The sequence below is a fragment of the Oreochromis niloticus genome, linkage group LG5 (genome assembly GCF_001858045.2).
Source record: "Oreochromis niloticus isolate F11D_XX linkage group LG5, O_niloticus_UMD_NMBU, whole genome shotgun sequence".
Classification (NCBI taxonomy): domain Eukaryota; kingdom Metazoa; phylum Chordata; class Actinopteri; order Cichliformes; family Cichlidae; genus Oreochromis; species Oreochromis niloticus.
In genome coordinates this window covers 13,085,921-13,102,573 of record NC_031970.2, presented here as the reverse complement: position 1 = coordinate 13,102,573, position 16,653 = coordinate 13,085,921, and the positions used below count along the sequence as shown (strand labels likewise).

Here is a 16,653-nt window from a genome sequence, read left to right as displayed (position 1 = left end):
GCTTGTTTAGTCTGATGGCAACCACTTACATTAAGTCCAGATATTTGGAGGCTACCGTAATCTGTTTCTTCCAGTGTACTGGATTACAAAATCCCTGACTCTCATTTATGTCAAACCTCCAACTTACTTTTCTAAATCAAACAAATGTGAACTCTGCTTCCTCAGATGATAAGAACAACCGACTTCACCCCGTCTAGAAGGGAGCTGCTGGAGGAAATGTCTCTCCAGGCTGAGGTCCTGGACAGAATCAGCTGTCTGCTGCTGGAGAAGAATGACAACATCTCCACACGAGACAGTTAGTGGAAAATCTGTAATCTAAGAACCACATCTGCAGTTAATGAATGAAACAAGACACATTATTTTATTCACGTTATTTTCAAAGCAAATGAGTAATAAATTGAGATTTTTTTTTAATTATAAAGATCAATTTCACATTTTCATTAATAACCTTGTCCAGGTTCTTTTAGTGATTCTCCTTTTGTTCATCTTCAGTCCTCCCTAAGGCCCAGAGAACGAGAGGTGTGCTGTTGTTCTGGGAGGAGTGTGTGCACGACAGCAGCTCTCCTTTCTGTTGCCACATAGACACCTTCACCAGGACGCTGAAGAAGCGTTACACACACAAGGTGAAGGCCAAGCAGCCCGGCCAATCAGAGAAAGGTACAAAAGCACCTCATCGCCTTAACTACAAATCCTTAAACAAGTCTCACCCCATTTTTTGCTCAACAGTGGCCCCTGTGACCATGAGTGTTAATTAAAAGACAACGGGACATACAGTCCCGATGAAAAGTTAACTTCAGTTATCAACGAAAAAGTGGAGCTACTCATTTTTATTTTTTTTAATTTTTTTTATTTTTCAAGTGGTCTTAACTTTTGATCGGGACTGTATTTACAGACTCTCCTGAGTGGGATGATCAGGTGTCCCACTTTATGAAAGAATGCATGGCATTTTTATCTCACAGTGCCCCACACTGTAATAAACGTCAGGCTTTTATCCAGTGGCTATAAAAAGCAAGGAATGCTGTCATCATAGATTAAGTGCAGCTAATGTTTTACAGCTGCATATTATGAATCACTAGGAAGTGGCAAGGTTTGCAGACTTCAGAAAATATGAAGGAAATTGCCGCAAATTTAAAAAAAAGGTTGGGTGGATATCTTCTGAAACCGATCAGCAGCTGATCCAGAAAGTTAAAAAAACGAAACAAAACTACTGTAACTGTTACTGTGATAGAAAATGGAAAAGAATTTTGGCATGAGATCTTAAACGTGTGAAACAGCAGAAAAGTGGAAATATCTCAGTAAACTTCATAACTCTTTGAGAAAGTGAGAAAAATGTTCAGTAAAATAACAACTTGAGAAAAGCACAATTCGGATACAGCTGTTCAATTTGAAATTGCGCTGCTTGTGTATTTTGTGTACTTTGTGTACTAGACGCCAGCTTATACTTAATATTCCTCAGCTTATATCATGAAGTCTCACTGTAGCTCAGACAATCTTCAGCGTGTTTATCCAATAATATCCAAAAATATAAAGCCAACTTAAAGCAGGTTTCTGAAGAACAATTTACTGTATTGTAATGTTGACTCAAAACCACCTTGATGTATTAATTTGATGTGTTTTACCTCCTCTGCAGTGTTTTCTCAGCTCTTGCAGCAGGTTCAGGCGGCCTGCCGGGTGGTGCCCAGCTCTCGGTCAGTCTGCAGCCCGGAGAGAGTCACCCTCTTCCAGCTGTCAGTCTACCTGAAGCGCTGGAATTTCCAGGAGCTTGGGGAGCACATCTCCCGCCTCTCAAAAGAAGGTAAAGCTTCAATTTACAAAGCTGTCAACAGATAAATATATCACTATTATCTACCTTAACTTTATTATTCGTTTAAAACCCTTTTGTGAAATAAACATATATCACAGTAAGTAATATTAGCAGTAGCCACATTGTATTTATAACTATGAAATATTATTACTGCATCTGCATATAAAACTGTTTCTTTGAGTTCTCAAAGCAGCTTATATTCATTTTCATATGAACCCATTTTAATAGTTTTATATTTGAAACTTTACAGTATTTATACAGACGTTATACATGGGAGGCATTTCCAAAGACTGTGTTTGGAGGTATCAGGAATGGGATGGTGTTATACTTCTAAGCTTCCAGAGATTCCAGCTCACTAAAGGCATCTGGGCCATCTGTTAACTCTACAGCCAAATGTTCACCCCAAACAAACGGGGTGTGTTCTCTTGCATGCCTGTTTATGAGAAATATTTTGAGGTTTACATCTTGTGAGAATATTTCTTCAGTAGTGAAGAATAGTAAGCAGACCTTCAAAGGACTGTTTGAGGAAAATATGAGGAAATATTGAGTTTGCGTTAGGCGTGCATTTGTCATAGATGGGGTAAGGAGCCTGCAAATGCAGGATGTCAATAGTTTGAAGTAGTACTTGTGTTTAGTTCAGGGGGACACATGCCTCTGTAGAGGCTCAATAAATTTCAAGAACAAACACACAGTTCCTGGTGTCAAACTATAAACATGAGCACACAACAACTTTTCCACCTCCCCTTTGCTCTTTCCATTCCTCCACCTCCCCTTGTTCAATCTCCTAGATTTCGCTACAGTATACAGATGTCTTCTGTTTATTGAACTGCTAAACTGCATTTGGTTTGCATACCACTGCACTGAAGAGAAAAACTGCTAAAACAACAACAGCATTTCTATGCTTGGTTCATTTGGGGACAAATAACTCCTGAAATAAATCTCAGTGGGTGGAGTTTACAAGACAAAGAAAGACAAAGAGTGCCAGAGAGATTAGATAAAACATCATTTACTTTTTATGCTGCAAAAACATTACACAATGTTCTAGTATGCAATAAAAATAAATAAATAAATAAAAATAAAATACAAGCATATTCTGTTCCATGAAAATATTTTGCATGTTGTGAATTGGGGCGTGTGGCCAGCAGAGAGTGGACCCAGGATGCATGACTCAGAATCACGGCTTTATTAACGCTGGTAAAAGGTGAAGAAAACAAAAAACAAAAACAGCAACTGAGCTGGGTAGGAACAGGGAGCCTAAATGGACTGATGGAAGCAACACACACCACAAGGGAGAGGCAGATGATATGTCCACAGGAGGAGAGAGTGGGAGGGCAGAGTGAGAGCATGGCTTAACAGAATCTGACGAGACGGGGGAACCTAAATTGAACATCACACACCCGAGATGGGGGACTATCAAAATAAAATGGGAAGTAATGCACACAGAGACCCAGCCTAAGGAACGCAAACTTGACACAGGGACCAGAGACATGACTGAGTGGGGAGACAAAAGGATGAAACACAGAGAGATGATAATGGGAACAGGAAGGGATAAACACAGGGACCGGGACTGAAGACATGTTTACTAGACATCCGCAGAGACGGGACACAGGGAGACCAGACGAAGACGAGGACATGACAAAACGCGGAGATGAGGCTGAGACAGACTGGGCACAAAAGGAAACTAACATGGTCAATTAAGAAACCAAGAACTATAATCAAACCTTGAAGCTTCAGAAAAAACATACTCAAGAACTAAAACATAAATTAAACTTCCAAAGAAATGGAACAGAAACTAAAAATACTGGAACAAAGGACCATGGCAGTGCACACAAATATAATGTGAATACAGTACATGGAGAAGGAAACAGTTAAACCAAAAATATTATTATTATAATTATTAAATGAACGGTCCTCGTTTTCCTCTCCTTTTCCTGACCGGTTTCCATAAAGGGTGAACTTTAAAACTTTTCAGCCAACATGAATAAGTATGTTTCATAAAGATCATGAGATTTGAATGAAAGCTGCTAAATGGATGTGAGCCCCCTCACTCAGCTCACTCAGTGGCATGTTGTTTATTATTTCGTTGCTCATTATTATTCATTGGTGCATTTCAGAGTACATCCTCTCGGCCCTGAGTAGCCCCAAACGGCGGCGGGCTTTAAATAAGCTGAGGGGCCGGAAGATCACAGAGCTACTTCCACTGGGATGCACCCTGCAGACTCTCGCCTCCCTGCAGATCGACTCCAACCACAAAGTCTGCAAAGCTGCCACCAACTGCATCTCCAGAGCTGCTGGATACAAGGCCTTTAGGAACAAGGTACATCAAAACAAGTCGTCTTTTGCAGAGATTAATAATAATACTAAATTTTATATAGAGGCGCCCTTCAAGACACTCAAAGGCACCTTACAAGCAATGAAATATTAAAATCACAGTATGGATTAAATAACAATATGAAAACTCCATATGGGGAGTAAGGGCAACATGCAGAAAATCAGAGAGATGTAGAGGTGCGAGGTTATGGAGAGACTTGAACGTAAGAAACACAATTTTAAAATTAATGAGGTATTTTACAGCAAGCCAATGAAGGAACTCTCTGTGCATTTCCACTGGAGGAACTCGGGTCAATAAGTTCTAAGGGAATTGTTTTGTAGCCCACTTAGTGGATAATTCTTCCTGAAGGATTTGAACTTTATTGATTGTAGCTGTCATATCAAAGTCCAATGTAAATCCACGTTTTAATATTAGGGAAGGATTTGGGGTCCAAAACCTTGGTTTTTGACTACCAGTGTGAATATCAATAAAACAAATGACCAGCGCTTTTATCCCAGGTGTGAGAGTGAGAGGTGGGGTAGACTTGAACTCGACAGCTTGTAAGGTGCTTTAGTTTATCACAGGCCTAACTGTCCCTTTGACTAACATTGCATTAACCTTAATTTGCTGCTGTTAATATTGTTATATCGACAGTTTGTGGTGCTTGGAGCTGAACAATTAAGCTATACTGCAGTTACTCTTATGACCACTTGAGGCTTGTTCCAAAAATGAGTCAATCCCCATTGACTTCCATGTTAAAATGTCTAATTTTACAGCATTAAAAAAGCATGCTTACAGCCTGGTACAAAAGAACATTTTAGCCTTTGTCAGTGATTCTTCCTTTTATAGCAACATATAAAAGTTTAGGGTTTTTTTTTTATAAATTGTCTAATTTGCATACTGGTAAGGCTTAAAGTTAGGGTATTGTTGCTTGTACTCATATTTGTACTGACAGTGGGAGCTGTAGCCATCTCCACCTTTGAATTCCAGTCACTGAAGTGGACTTCTCCAAGATCTAATGTGCTGTTTGGAGCCTTTTGAATTATTTTAATTGAGTAATCTGACACATAATATGGTCTGCTTTGATGTACGACCTAAACAGATGTGCTTCTGTTATCGCTAGTGCTTTTAGCCTGTTACAATTAACAGTTATGTGTATTGCACCCATTCAGTTATTAAAGCAGCTTGATAAGTTTGCTGGCATTAGCTGATAAGTTAGCATTCCACCCTCCTGTCCAGATGTGGTAACTTCTGGCTCCAAAAAAACCCAACAACAACAACAACAACAAAAAACATGGTGGCAGCAACATCACTGATCCAAAACCAGTGGTTATGTTACAGTGGCCACAGCCATTTTTTATGTACAGTTAATGATGCCAATCCAGCAGCATAAGTAACACCTCGTGTGTGTGTGTGTGTGTGTGTGTACTTTCTTCTTCAGGCAGTGCTTTACTACACAGAAAGCCTGAAAAGTATTGATATTAAAATCCAGCAGAGCTCCTGTTTGGCTCTCAAATGCCTCCGGGTAAGCAGAACACAACTCTACACAGTCACAGCAACACTCAGAAGTCCAGTTTTCAGAAATGTCTGTTTTTTATCAGCTAGCATAAGTGTTTTGTTGTTTTTGTTTTGTGTTCTTCTGTCAGGCAACAGAGAGTGTGGACCACATAGCAGATTTATGGAGATCAACAGATGAAGATCTGCGTAGTGCTGCCAGAGAAACTGTCCTCTCCTTTGGTACAAGCGTTATCCCTTTTCATTCACAGGGTTTGTTTTTTTTATATATATATACATATATTGTATTTTATTTCTTTTATTACTTTTTCTTCCAATCTGTCTGCAGGTAAAAAGGGATACCAGGCCTACCAGAGGATGGACCAGCTAGACACTGAGATGCAGGATGAGGCTTACCAGAACCAAGAGACTGAGATTACGATTTTATAGGAAACAGATCTGGATCAAAGAATGGGCACAAATGTTGTAATGATGCCCGTCAAGAGACTAAAACCAAGCCTATGTCAAAATGGAGAAAGTTTACGAACCTGTCAGGACGCCACACCTTCTGGGAAAACTTATTTTTCTTTTACGAATCTGTGGTGCGTGTGCTACCAGAGAAACAACTGCAGAGGAAGATCTTATGATGGAGACTTCAGCTTTCCCTGGATGGATCATTCACTCACTGATGTTGATTAATGACTTTTTATTTCTCCTGTATTGTTTTACTCAGAATTTGAATTTATTTTTGTTAGATATGTAGAGTTTTTCTTAAAGAAGACGTCAGCTGTAGTCTGACTCTTTTCTAGTGCTGGGAGTTTTTTCACCAACCAGTCGATATGACTGTCTTATTGGGACATGAAGGATAAATATAATATTATTTTACATAATCTTGCAAGCGCGTGTGTGTGTATGTGTGTTTAGAGCAATAATCGGCTACAATAAAACAAAAAATATCACATGAATATTAAACCCTGGCAGATTAATGAAATCCAGATTAACAGCCTCTCCTGTCTGTGAGAGCTGAGTCTTGAATTAATTTTAAACAAGAGGAGTCTACAAATCAAGTTATGTCACGCTACCCATTTTTCTAATCATTTTTAATTTTTTTTAAGGAGAAAAAAATTCAAATATATCTGAAAACAAATGCAATCTTTCAGGTTTTATATTCAGGACAATTCCTTTTTTATATATTTTCACATGCAATTCTTCTTTGACAAAATGGATGTTTAGACAAAATTGTTCATGTTGGTGAAGGAAAATATTTGGCCTGCTGCCTTTGTGCCATCACAGAAACGGAGATCTCTGCTGACCTCTGCTGGCTGTTCTCATATACTGGAGCTGGAGAGGGACCCGAGGACACATTTGCCTGCCACAGAATAGATTTGGCTGTGGTTAGAGTGACCTAGGACCTCACTGACCAGACTGTTTGTGATGCCGTGGGAAGAAAGATGCTGCCAACAGCAAAGCAGTTTAAGTTGTGGCATAAAATGACATTTTTCTTCAGCCTTATTGTGTCCATGAGAACTCTGCATCAACTTTAAGGAATCATGTTTGAAGAATCTGCTTCATGGATTGAACACAGTGTTTGTTTCTTCTGTTTTGTTGATAATAGGATGCAGAATCATTTAGCTTCCTGAAACAAAGAAAAATCCTACAAAATCTTAAAAACTGTGTTCAGTAAGAAGCAGAGCTGCGCTTTAACCATGTTTGAATTCTGTGTCTTTTGTTTTAGCCCCCTCCCACACGACCAGATGGTGCATGATTTGCACTTCAGGAGAGTTTACACAATCGAGAGGAAAAGATTTCAAAGTAATCTTTGTACACAGATAACATACCATCACCCCCTCTTTTGCAAAACTCTCAGTCTGACTGAACACAAGTTATTTGCTGGTCTTTGGTAGTTTTCCAGGTGCTGAATCTTTGAAATCAAAATGTTTTCAAGGCTGCTTTGAAAAGGTTGAGAATGAGAAAAATCAATGTGCTGAGAAAGCTTTGAAAACAAACAGGAGGGCAAAGGAAGTAAGAGCAGAAGGAATAAACGTGCTCACACTAGGTGAAGAAACAAGGCAACATACGGACATTTATGACACGTGCTAAAATGATCTCAATTTATCTGTTAGCAACCATAATTTTTACCCCCAGATGCCTGAAAAGGTTAATTTGGCCATGGTCATATCAAACAATCCCTGGATGGCAGATTTGTAAACAAAGATTTTTAGTAAGTGGAATAAACACATACAAAAGTGGAAGAGCAGGCATAGTGCTGGTCAAAATGTCACACAAGACAAAGTGAAAACTTTCCTCTCGGCATAAAAATTAAGACATATATTTATAAGGAGCAAATATTTGTTCCTAAAATTGGGGATTCCAGCCAAGACTTTGGTCATTTCTTTGAACTGTTTACCCAGAGCTAACAGCAGGACATGGAAACTGAATTTCAGTTTATTTTGAGTCAGATTTATTGCAGTTAAAGAATGAACTGAGGAGACTTGCCGATCTGGAGATGGCAGCGGAGCAGGAAAAGCAGATTCAGTTCAAAGACTTGGTGTGGGCATCTGAGATCAATATTTAACCACAGCTGAGCAGGAAAACCTGAAGCACAGGGAGAGACGAGTTACCTCAAACTTAAAGCACAGGAAAACCACAAAACTGAAAGGTGGTCGAAGCATCGTCACGACATGAGTGACTAAACTATATCACAGCCAGTGGAGCAGCTGGGTTGGATAAGGCTCAGGTGTGCAGGTTGATTAATCTGGTGGACTGTACCCACAGAGAGGAAGAAAAAGACAGAGACAGGGATGAACAAACAGGAAACAGGAGCAAGCATAAAAGAAGAGTAGTACTGCATCTGTGTATAAATGGTTACTGAGATGTATTTAAGACTTTCTGGTGCATACCATATTTACACAAGTGGAAACAAAGGATGAGCATCCTCCTGTGCTGAGAAATATATGAAATATTAAAAGAATAAATGACCCGCCCTCTTTTTCAAACACTAAATGAAAAATTAAATATAAATAATATAAATTAACCTCTACAATAAAAAAGTTAACGAGTGACAATTTAAGTTCATTTCTAGCATTAGAAGAACTACACCATGGCAGATATGTTCAAATAAAATAAAATTGCAATAGTAATAATTACATCATCTCCACAGATGATTTAAAAACAAATAAGGAATGGTTGGTTAGTTTTGATGTGTACAATCATGGAGAATAGGTCATGTATTTAGTCTGATTTATGAACACAGAGGTCTGTAGGTCTGATTGTGAAAGATACTTGTGTTGTCTGACTTTAACTTGGACTTCCTCTGCTGTTGTAAATGTAAAGGCTGCACTCTGGCCTGGGAAACATGACAAACAATATTTTTTTATGTAATAAAAAAACTGATTTCTTTGAAGATGTCTTTTCATCTTCAAGAATCAATTGTTGTGTTTTTAATGAAACCCAGTTTGTGGCATGCAATGGAGAAACGTTCACATTTTTAAATCACAAATGTTGAAAGAAATACAGGAGCTCCAGTTTCTTTGAAGAATTATGAATTCATTGTGCATCAGTGTTTGATTTGTAAACAGGCGATACTTTCTGAGCTCTTTCAGGAGCATGAAAACAGAAAAGGAGGTGAAAGCTGATGCTAATTGCTTTGGGGAATAGGAGCACATCCTTTGCTTTGCTTGCAGTTCAGTTGCATCATTATCATCATATGAAAAGCACTTCCAGTTCTAGTTTCCCATCATTAGTCAACCTGTTTGAACCTTGTACAACAGTGGTGCATATAACATGAAACCATGCTTCCACTGGTCACACGTGTTTTTAGTAAACAGGCTGTTTGCAGGGTGCACCACGACCAAAATCAATTAGCATAATACAGCCTAATACAGTCTTCCTGCAGGAAGCAACCATGAGAAGACGGTGAGCAACAACGCCCAGTTAAGCTGTGATCTTTAATCAATGATCAGTTGATACTAAGAGGCCAAATTGTACTAATTATACCTGATTCCATCACTCCGCTTCTACCAATCTGAGCTACTGATACAAGGTAGGATGGATCCACACCCCTGTGTTGTTAATGCCAAATTCTGACCCTACTATCCAAATGTTGCAGCCTGTTGCAGCAGGCAACATTTTTCCAATCCTCTGTCCATTTCTGATGAATCCCTGTGAATTCAGGGTCCTGTTAGTAGCCAACACCTGGTGTGGTCTTCTGCTGCTGTAGCCCATCAGCTTGAGAATTCTGAGATGCTCTTCTGCATACCTTGATCGTAAAGAGTTGTTACATGAGTTACTGTTGCCTCCCTTTCAGCTCAAATCGGTCTGGTCGCTCTCCAACATCAATGATTTGGACTGGACTAAATATTTTTGTCTCTCTGCACCATTCTTGAAAACTGTAAAGATGGTTGAGTGGGAAAACACCAGTATATCACCGACATGTAGCTCATCCTGTCACCAACTATGAATTACTTCACCATTCTGGTGCTGAGTTTAAATCTTAGGAGTTCATCTTCAGCATGTCTGCATGCCTAAATGCACTGACTTGCTGCTGTGTGATTGGTTGACTCAATAATTGTACTGAGCAGCTGAACAGGTAGCCTGCTCAGTCGGTGTGTGTGTTCCTCAAGCTCGGGAGTCTGAGGACCCTGCGCAGCATTTTAGCTGTCCTAAGACTGCACTCTTCTGGACAGAGATATCTGAGGTGTCCATGGAATCTGTTGGAGCCCAGTTTTGGCGTTACAAGTACAGATAGGTCTGGATCACTTTTTTTCTCTTGACACATGGAATCATTTTAAAATTGCACTTTATATTTAATGTGTCATCTTCATCTAATATTTAGACATGTGACAAATATGCAAAAACAATTTGCAACACAATTTTCCTCCTGAAACAAACAAAAAACAGCAAAATGCAAAGCAGAACTCTTATTTGCATTTATTTTTTAATCAAAATACCTTTTTTTGTTTGACACAGAACCTCACACAGTTTAACACATAAGAGGGAAAACTTTATTTAAATTAAAACCAAAGCAAATATGTTGCAGTGAACGCAATGAGCACTGCCACAGGAGGCCACACACACACACACGCACGCACACACACACACATTCCAACAGGTACAGAGTATAAACACCTTAGCCTGTGTCTGACAGCTAAACTTAACACTTACAGCAGTGACACCTGTGGAAACTCCAATCCCCTGTGAAAATTTTAAACCAGTTCTTCAGCCAGCACTCTGTATTGCTCATTGTTGCTGGAAATGCTGACCATAGCCGTTGTGTCTCCTTGTGTATTGCCACATTTTTACACTTATTAGCATGTCATGACCACAAAGAATGCACACCCATTGCACATTACAGTAAACTCTTTCATTCAACTACACATCCAGATTTTTCTACCCTTTGGAAACTTTCAGCGTTTTTAACTTATTCAAAATTTGGGTGTCATCTTGGCGCTTGGGGAAAAAAACAAAAAAGACTTAGAGCAACTCATGCAAATTGCAAAAGAAAAAGGACAGAAACAAAAAAGATCAGATGGCAGTAGGGAAGGTCACACTGAGGCAGGATGATGAGGAGCAGCTGTAGAGCACAGTGGGTAATAACGTGGTAGGTCCTCAGCTCTAGTTCACCTGTTTGAGGTGTGTTTGAGTAGAAGTGCGGCAAAGGGGGGACATATTCACAGCGTAGTTACTGATTGTCCAGTGTCTGTGTACTCGCCTTGTGGAGCATTACATGTGCAGAGCCAAAGTGGTGACAGAGTTTGGCCATCCGGGGCTGTCAGAGGTGTGATGCTCCTGTTTTTGACTACAGTTTAACACTACCTGGCGTATAAAGTTTGTTGAGTAAGTGATCGTGGCTGACGTAGCAGTTTTCAGAGGGGTTAAGTGATTTTTGGCAGTTTTAAGAAGCAAAGTATTTTCAGTCTAAAAAGACGAGCCATCGGGTTTGGGGAGAAAGTGAAATCTCTTGTAGACGTAAATCGGAACACTGAACTGGAGAGTGATTTTCATTATGCTAATTTACGCTTCCTTGCATCCTCTCACTTCCCTTGACCCAGAAACCGTTCCTCCTCTGCCATCATGGAGGATTTTCCATCCCACTATAAAAACCTCAGTCAGAGGTTTTGAGCATCTTTCTCTCCCATCCTCCGTTTGGCAGTAGCTAAGACACAAGGAACAGACAAGTTAGCATAATGCAAAGCACCCACCCCTGTGACTTTAAGTTAATGTCACATGTAGGTTATACTGTATACTTTTTTTTAATTTTTCATTCATGTGCTGGAATGAAAGTTGGTCAATGTGAAATTCTTTTTCCCTCAGCATCAAGTCAAGTTCATGCATGTCTTTCCCTTTTCATTTCAAGTTTGGATCCCTCGCCTTTGCTGCCTGTTAGATAATAGGACACATAATGTGACCTCTGGCACCCTTTCCCATTCCTCAAATTCTTCTTTACAGCATTAAGAAAGAAAAAAGAAAAGACAACGTTCATAACCCCTCCAAGACCAGCTCTTCTTCTTTAGTTTGTCTTTGGCTGAACACTCTTGGTATTCCCCTCCAGCAATTTTCACCACTAAGCATGGCAGTATCTTTCTACAATAATTTCTCAGCATTGCCTTACACTCCTGCTCCCTCCACCTCCACCTCCTATTCCTGGTGCTGCTGCTGCTGGTGCTCCTCCTCTCCTAGGTCCCAACAATGGCTGGGTCGTGGGCAGCATCCGGGAGTGCAGCATCCTGGCAGTGGTAAAGGAAGCAGTTGCCCCAGCAACTGTAGCAGATGAGGAAGAGAGCAGCCAGGAAGACCAAGGCACAGATGGTGCAGGGCTTTCTCTCCAGCAGGAAGCTGAGCAGGTAGAAGCCCATGAACATGGAGTGGTTGAACCACAGAGCTGGGTTCAGCGGCTTGGGGATGAGCAGCACAGGGAGCAGCCACTGAAGGCAATACATTGTCTCTTTTTGGAAGGAGGCAGAAGATGTTTTCTGTTTCAGATCTATGAATGAAGGGTCTCTGATAGGTTCAGAGTGGAGGCGACAACAGCTCTTCGCAGATGTGGGAGCGTTCCTCTATCCAACAGAGCTGGGATGATGCAGAAAGATGTCAAAGCAGCCAGATGTTACCATCAGGTCATCCCTGCACAGGACGGTGAAAAGAAAACTCATAATCTGGGCAAACAGAGCTCAACATATCTATCTGAGCTTCCTCTATTTTAATACGGGCTTTTGGGGAGTGACGACACAATCTACCTTCATACAGTCAGAGTCTGTTTATCTTACGTTTCCTGTTATTTTCAGCTTCTTGATAAAGAAAAACATATTTTAGGTTTCAGTATGTCAAAGCCTACATAAAAAAACTGATCTTTTTATATGTCAGCATAACTGTGATGGACCTTTTTTGGTTTTATTTTCTGATATTTTATAATACAATCAAATAAATGTTAAAAAAAAAAAAAAGTTTTATTTAATTCACACTTTTTATACATGCTGTTTTGGAACTTTTTGTTGTTTTGTGCCAATAAATAATTCATACAGGAGATATGAAGAAAAATAAAGTGTTCTCCCTACGTAAAACATGACATCAGTTGAGTGTCCTTCTCACCTCCTCTCCAAGCCAACTCTTGAATGGTAATATTATTAGAACCACTTCTTTAGTAACATTCACATGCCTGCATCTTTGGCAAATATTAAACGTGGGTACACAAACACTCCAGGACACAAGTTAAAGTTAAATTAGAAAAACATAACAGTCAAAACACGAAGCAGATAAGTGTAACACTATTGTAAGGAGTGACACTCGCCTCACACAAAATCCTAATCAGTGACCCAGCCCTTGTTAATGCCTCCCGAAAGTAAACATTTACTCAACTATTAGTGTGCCAACTTCCTTAAAGGGCCTAACACACCGAGATCAGCTGCTCGGCTAATGTCAACTACCTGCGTGGTTATCTTCAGGCCTCCAAGCACATTAACAAAACTTACTTCGCCTTATTTAATGTGGGGGGAAAAAAACAGCGTGCGCTGGGTTTAACAGGACAGTGGCTGCTTTCTTTCAATAACTAAACCAGCTGGCAGTAGCTGACTGTCAGGGACAGCTGCTCGCTCTCTGATTGCCACATGACCACCTAACTTTAAAATATACCTACGACGTTATGAATGTCGCTGCTGTTAACCCTCTGCTTAAATGCCTGCTGCTTTGGTTAACATTAGTTTAATTCAAGGGCAGCTCTTACGCTTTGCTACCTGGTTAGCCTCCATGTTAATATAGGAAATTTAGTTTTCATACAGTGATCCTCTCCGGGTAAGACTTCTCTACAGTCTGGAAAGGGCAAATCAGACTATTTGAAAAACAATAATGGACCAATTTAATGTTGCCAGACATAAATCTGGGAGCAGAAGCGTAGACCGCAACAGGACAAAATATTTTTGCTTTTGACACAATGTAAGTGCAGCGAGTTGTTTTTATTAGAGCGTAATTAAATGTATTTATCCGGCTAACCTGTTCCGCAAAAACACATTGCAGTGGGCGGTAACATTCGTTAGCTATAAGCTGCTTTTTAAATAACCATTAAAAAAACTGAAAAAGTCGCATTTGTTTGTAACAAAAAAGACAATATTTGAGTCTTGGCATAGACACCCTGTAAGTAATGGGACAGGCCCCCGTGTAGCGCTAGCTATGAACGGAGGACTGCATTAACAACAGCATGCACCTGAGGCTAACCAGCTAAGTTAGCTTAGAAAACAAACGTTTACTTCCGCTATCGAGAAAAACCAGAGTCTGTAAAGGTGGGCACCTGTATTACAATCCAATTATAAATTATTATGAAACAAACCTGACATGTTTTGAGCTCATTCTCAGCAAAAATAAACCACCGGTATCATCTCCGTTTCATCAACCGACTGCGTACGTAGCTAACTAGCATTAGCGCTAGCTTAAAGGACCCGTGTTGAGGTAGAGCGATGAAGTTTAGGTGTCTGTGACGTGCCTGATTATATTTAATAACTTACTGTTCGTAACTTTACTTGGGCCAAATATGATATTGTTAAGCTTGGTGTATTAATATAGAATAAACTTCTCGAATTCTTCTGTGATAATATTTTGATTGCTGGATAGTTTTCCTGTATTTATAAAATCTGTTGTTAAAAAAAAACGTTTAGTCCGTTTAAGTTTTTATCAATTACCTTTTCTGCTCTTTTGTTGTGTGCTGTTATTCTTTGCTCCTTGGATCATTTGATGAATATGATTTGAAAATAATACCCATTTATTTATTTGAAAATTGTTCAATAAAGAGAAAAAACAAAAACTCAGAACAGCTTATACAGATTCGATGAGCCCTGTGCAGTGGACGGTGATTTAAGAATCACTCAGGCCTGAAATATCTTGTTCCTTGTGCCACAAAGCCACATTGTCGCACTGGCTGACATTTTCTAACAAATATGGTAGTCAGTGGTTTGATCACACACCCTGCTTCTGGATAACTAGATTACCAAATCCGCATCTGAAAATAAACCCCCCAGAATATGATATTTACTCTGATTTAAGTGAAAATTGTTAGAAATGCAGGTGTTGAGACACTGTTTTACCCAAAGTATGCATTCATGATTGATTTTAAGACTCTGATCTTTTTTTTTTCTGTGTGCGAACAGTGCGTTTATTTACAGTGTATGGTGCAAAACAACAGTAAATCCCCGTGTTTCCCAAGACTCCCGTGTCGTGTCCTCCTTGTGCTCTCTGCTCCCGTGTCTGCGCTCCCGGTGCTCGCTGCTCTTCAGGCTTCCCACGCTCCTCGTGGAGTCTCACGCAATGATCCCGCGTCGGTGGGAGCTCCAAGACTCTCTTAAGTAGCTCCCCGACGAGGCCTGATCAGGAGCAGGTGTGTGGCTTTGGGTGTGGCCAGTCCCCTAGCAGGGCCACACCCACCAGGCCTGAAGGCGCCTATAAACGAGTGCTCAGACACACACACACACACACAAGCAGGGAGAACCAGGGACAGCAATACAAAATATATATTATAATATTGGTCCATAACTGCTCAGGGTCCTGGGTCGCTCAGACAGTGTGAGGTGTCCTCAGACACTTTTGTGGCTGCGGTCTTATCTGTTTCAAGTTGTCTTCAGCCTACAATATAATGGCACTTCTCTCTATAGGGTTGAGTGCTGTGTGACTGGATTAACTGTCAAGATCCAGAGATAGATTAAAAATTCAAATGAAAAATTGTATAACTAGTGTATTAGCAAAACACTTAATTAAAGCGGGGACATTTGGCCAACCAGGTAGGGCCTGCATCTTTTGAACTTGCCTGTTTGAAAACCAAGCATGGATTGAATGGGAATTGATAAGAATATAGCAATTTAAATTCAATTATCAAGATCACTTATTGATTTGATTCCATTATTGATTCTCTTATTGACTCTCATTGGGTTCTCATTAGCTCTGGTTTAAGTCACCACCATCATCATATTTTTTTTTTTTTTTTTTTTTTTTTAACCTGTCCCGTTTGGTTCTTTTGCCATCAGAATTATTGTCTAAAGGTGAAGAAAGATGCCCAACGGATTTACTTTACCAAATGGACCATCCCAGCCTTGCCGTAATGGTCCATTTGATTCACCTTTTATTGTTTATTTTATTTTCACTTGCTGAATACGGGACAGACTTGACTGGTGGAAAGAAAGGGGAGAAAGAAAGAGGGAAAGAAAAAAAAAACCTGAGAAGAGGGACGGGGAAAAAGGGCAAAAAACAAAAACCAACAGAATAAGCAGACAAAAAAAATACATATATCGATCACCTGGATCACCTGTTGAGAAAGAAAAAAAGAAAGCAAGCAGAAGAAGACAAGAGTAATAAACAAGATCACAATGATATATGGGAATATGACAGTAAATACTAAATATTAAACATTATGGTGCAGCACGTGAGATCGACAGCGCACAGTGTGCTTTGAGGTAGGAGCCAAAAAGGGTGTAGTTTGTGTGTGTGATCACCCGTGTGTGCACCTGTGAGCATGAACGCGCTTGTTTTTAAAAGGTTCCTTCATGTAATGATCTGCTAGAGGGTGTGG

General features: G+C 39.9%; 2 protein-coding genes across 8 annotated transcripts in view; one reads left to right on the top strand and one right to left on the bottom strand.

Annotated features, from left to right (window-relative positions):
* Positions 1-8,580, top strand: part of ripor3 (RIPOR family member 3) — a 57,005-nt gene extending 48,425 nt beyond the window's left edge. For 4 of the 6 annotated variants that reach the window (XM_005469708.4, XM_019359136.2, XM_005469709.4 and 1 more), the window contains 7 exons: positions 166-295; positions 493-657; positions 1,631-1,795; positions 3,919-4,121; positions 5,557-5,640; positions 5,762-5,852; positions 5,959-8,580. In XM_005469708.4, coding sequence (XP_005469765.1) covers positions 166-295; positions 493-657; positions 1,631-1,795; positions 3,919-4,121; positions 5,557-5,640; positions 5,762-5,852; positions 5,959-6,059 — 939 coding nt within the window. In that variant the 3' untranslated portion in view covers positions 6,060-8,580. The remainder of the gene's footprint in view (positions 1-165; positions 296-492; positions 658-1,630; positions 1,796-3,918; positions 4,122-5,556; positions 5,641-5,761; positions 5,853-5,958) is intronic. The other 2 variants (XM_025907158.1, XM_003447694.5) reach the window with 1 other exon arrangement.
* Positions 8,581-10,523: 1,943 nt separating this feature from the next.
* blcap (bladder cancer associated protein) lies at positions 10,524-14,584 on the bottom strand. Of its 2 annotated transcripts, none has more exons than XM_003447656.5 (2): positions 14,428-14,584; positions 10,524-12,731 (listed from the first exon to the last, which is right to left on the bottom strand). In XM_003447656.5, exon 2 carries the CDS (start codon positions 12,545-12,547, stop codon positions 12,284-12,286), a length of 264 nt encoding a protein of 87 aa, XP_003447704.1. In that variant the 5' UTR covers positions 12,548-12,731; positions 14,428-14,584; the 3' UTR covers positions 10,524-12,283. The 2 variants fall into 2 exon arrangements, with proteins under 2 accessions (XP_003447704.1, XP_019214682.1); XM_019359137.2 differs by having other exon boundaries at positions 14,433-14,563.
* Between the last annotated feature and the right edge of the window lie 2,069 nt (positions 14,585-16,653).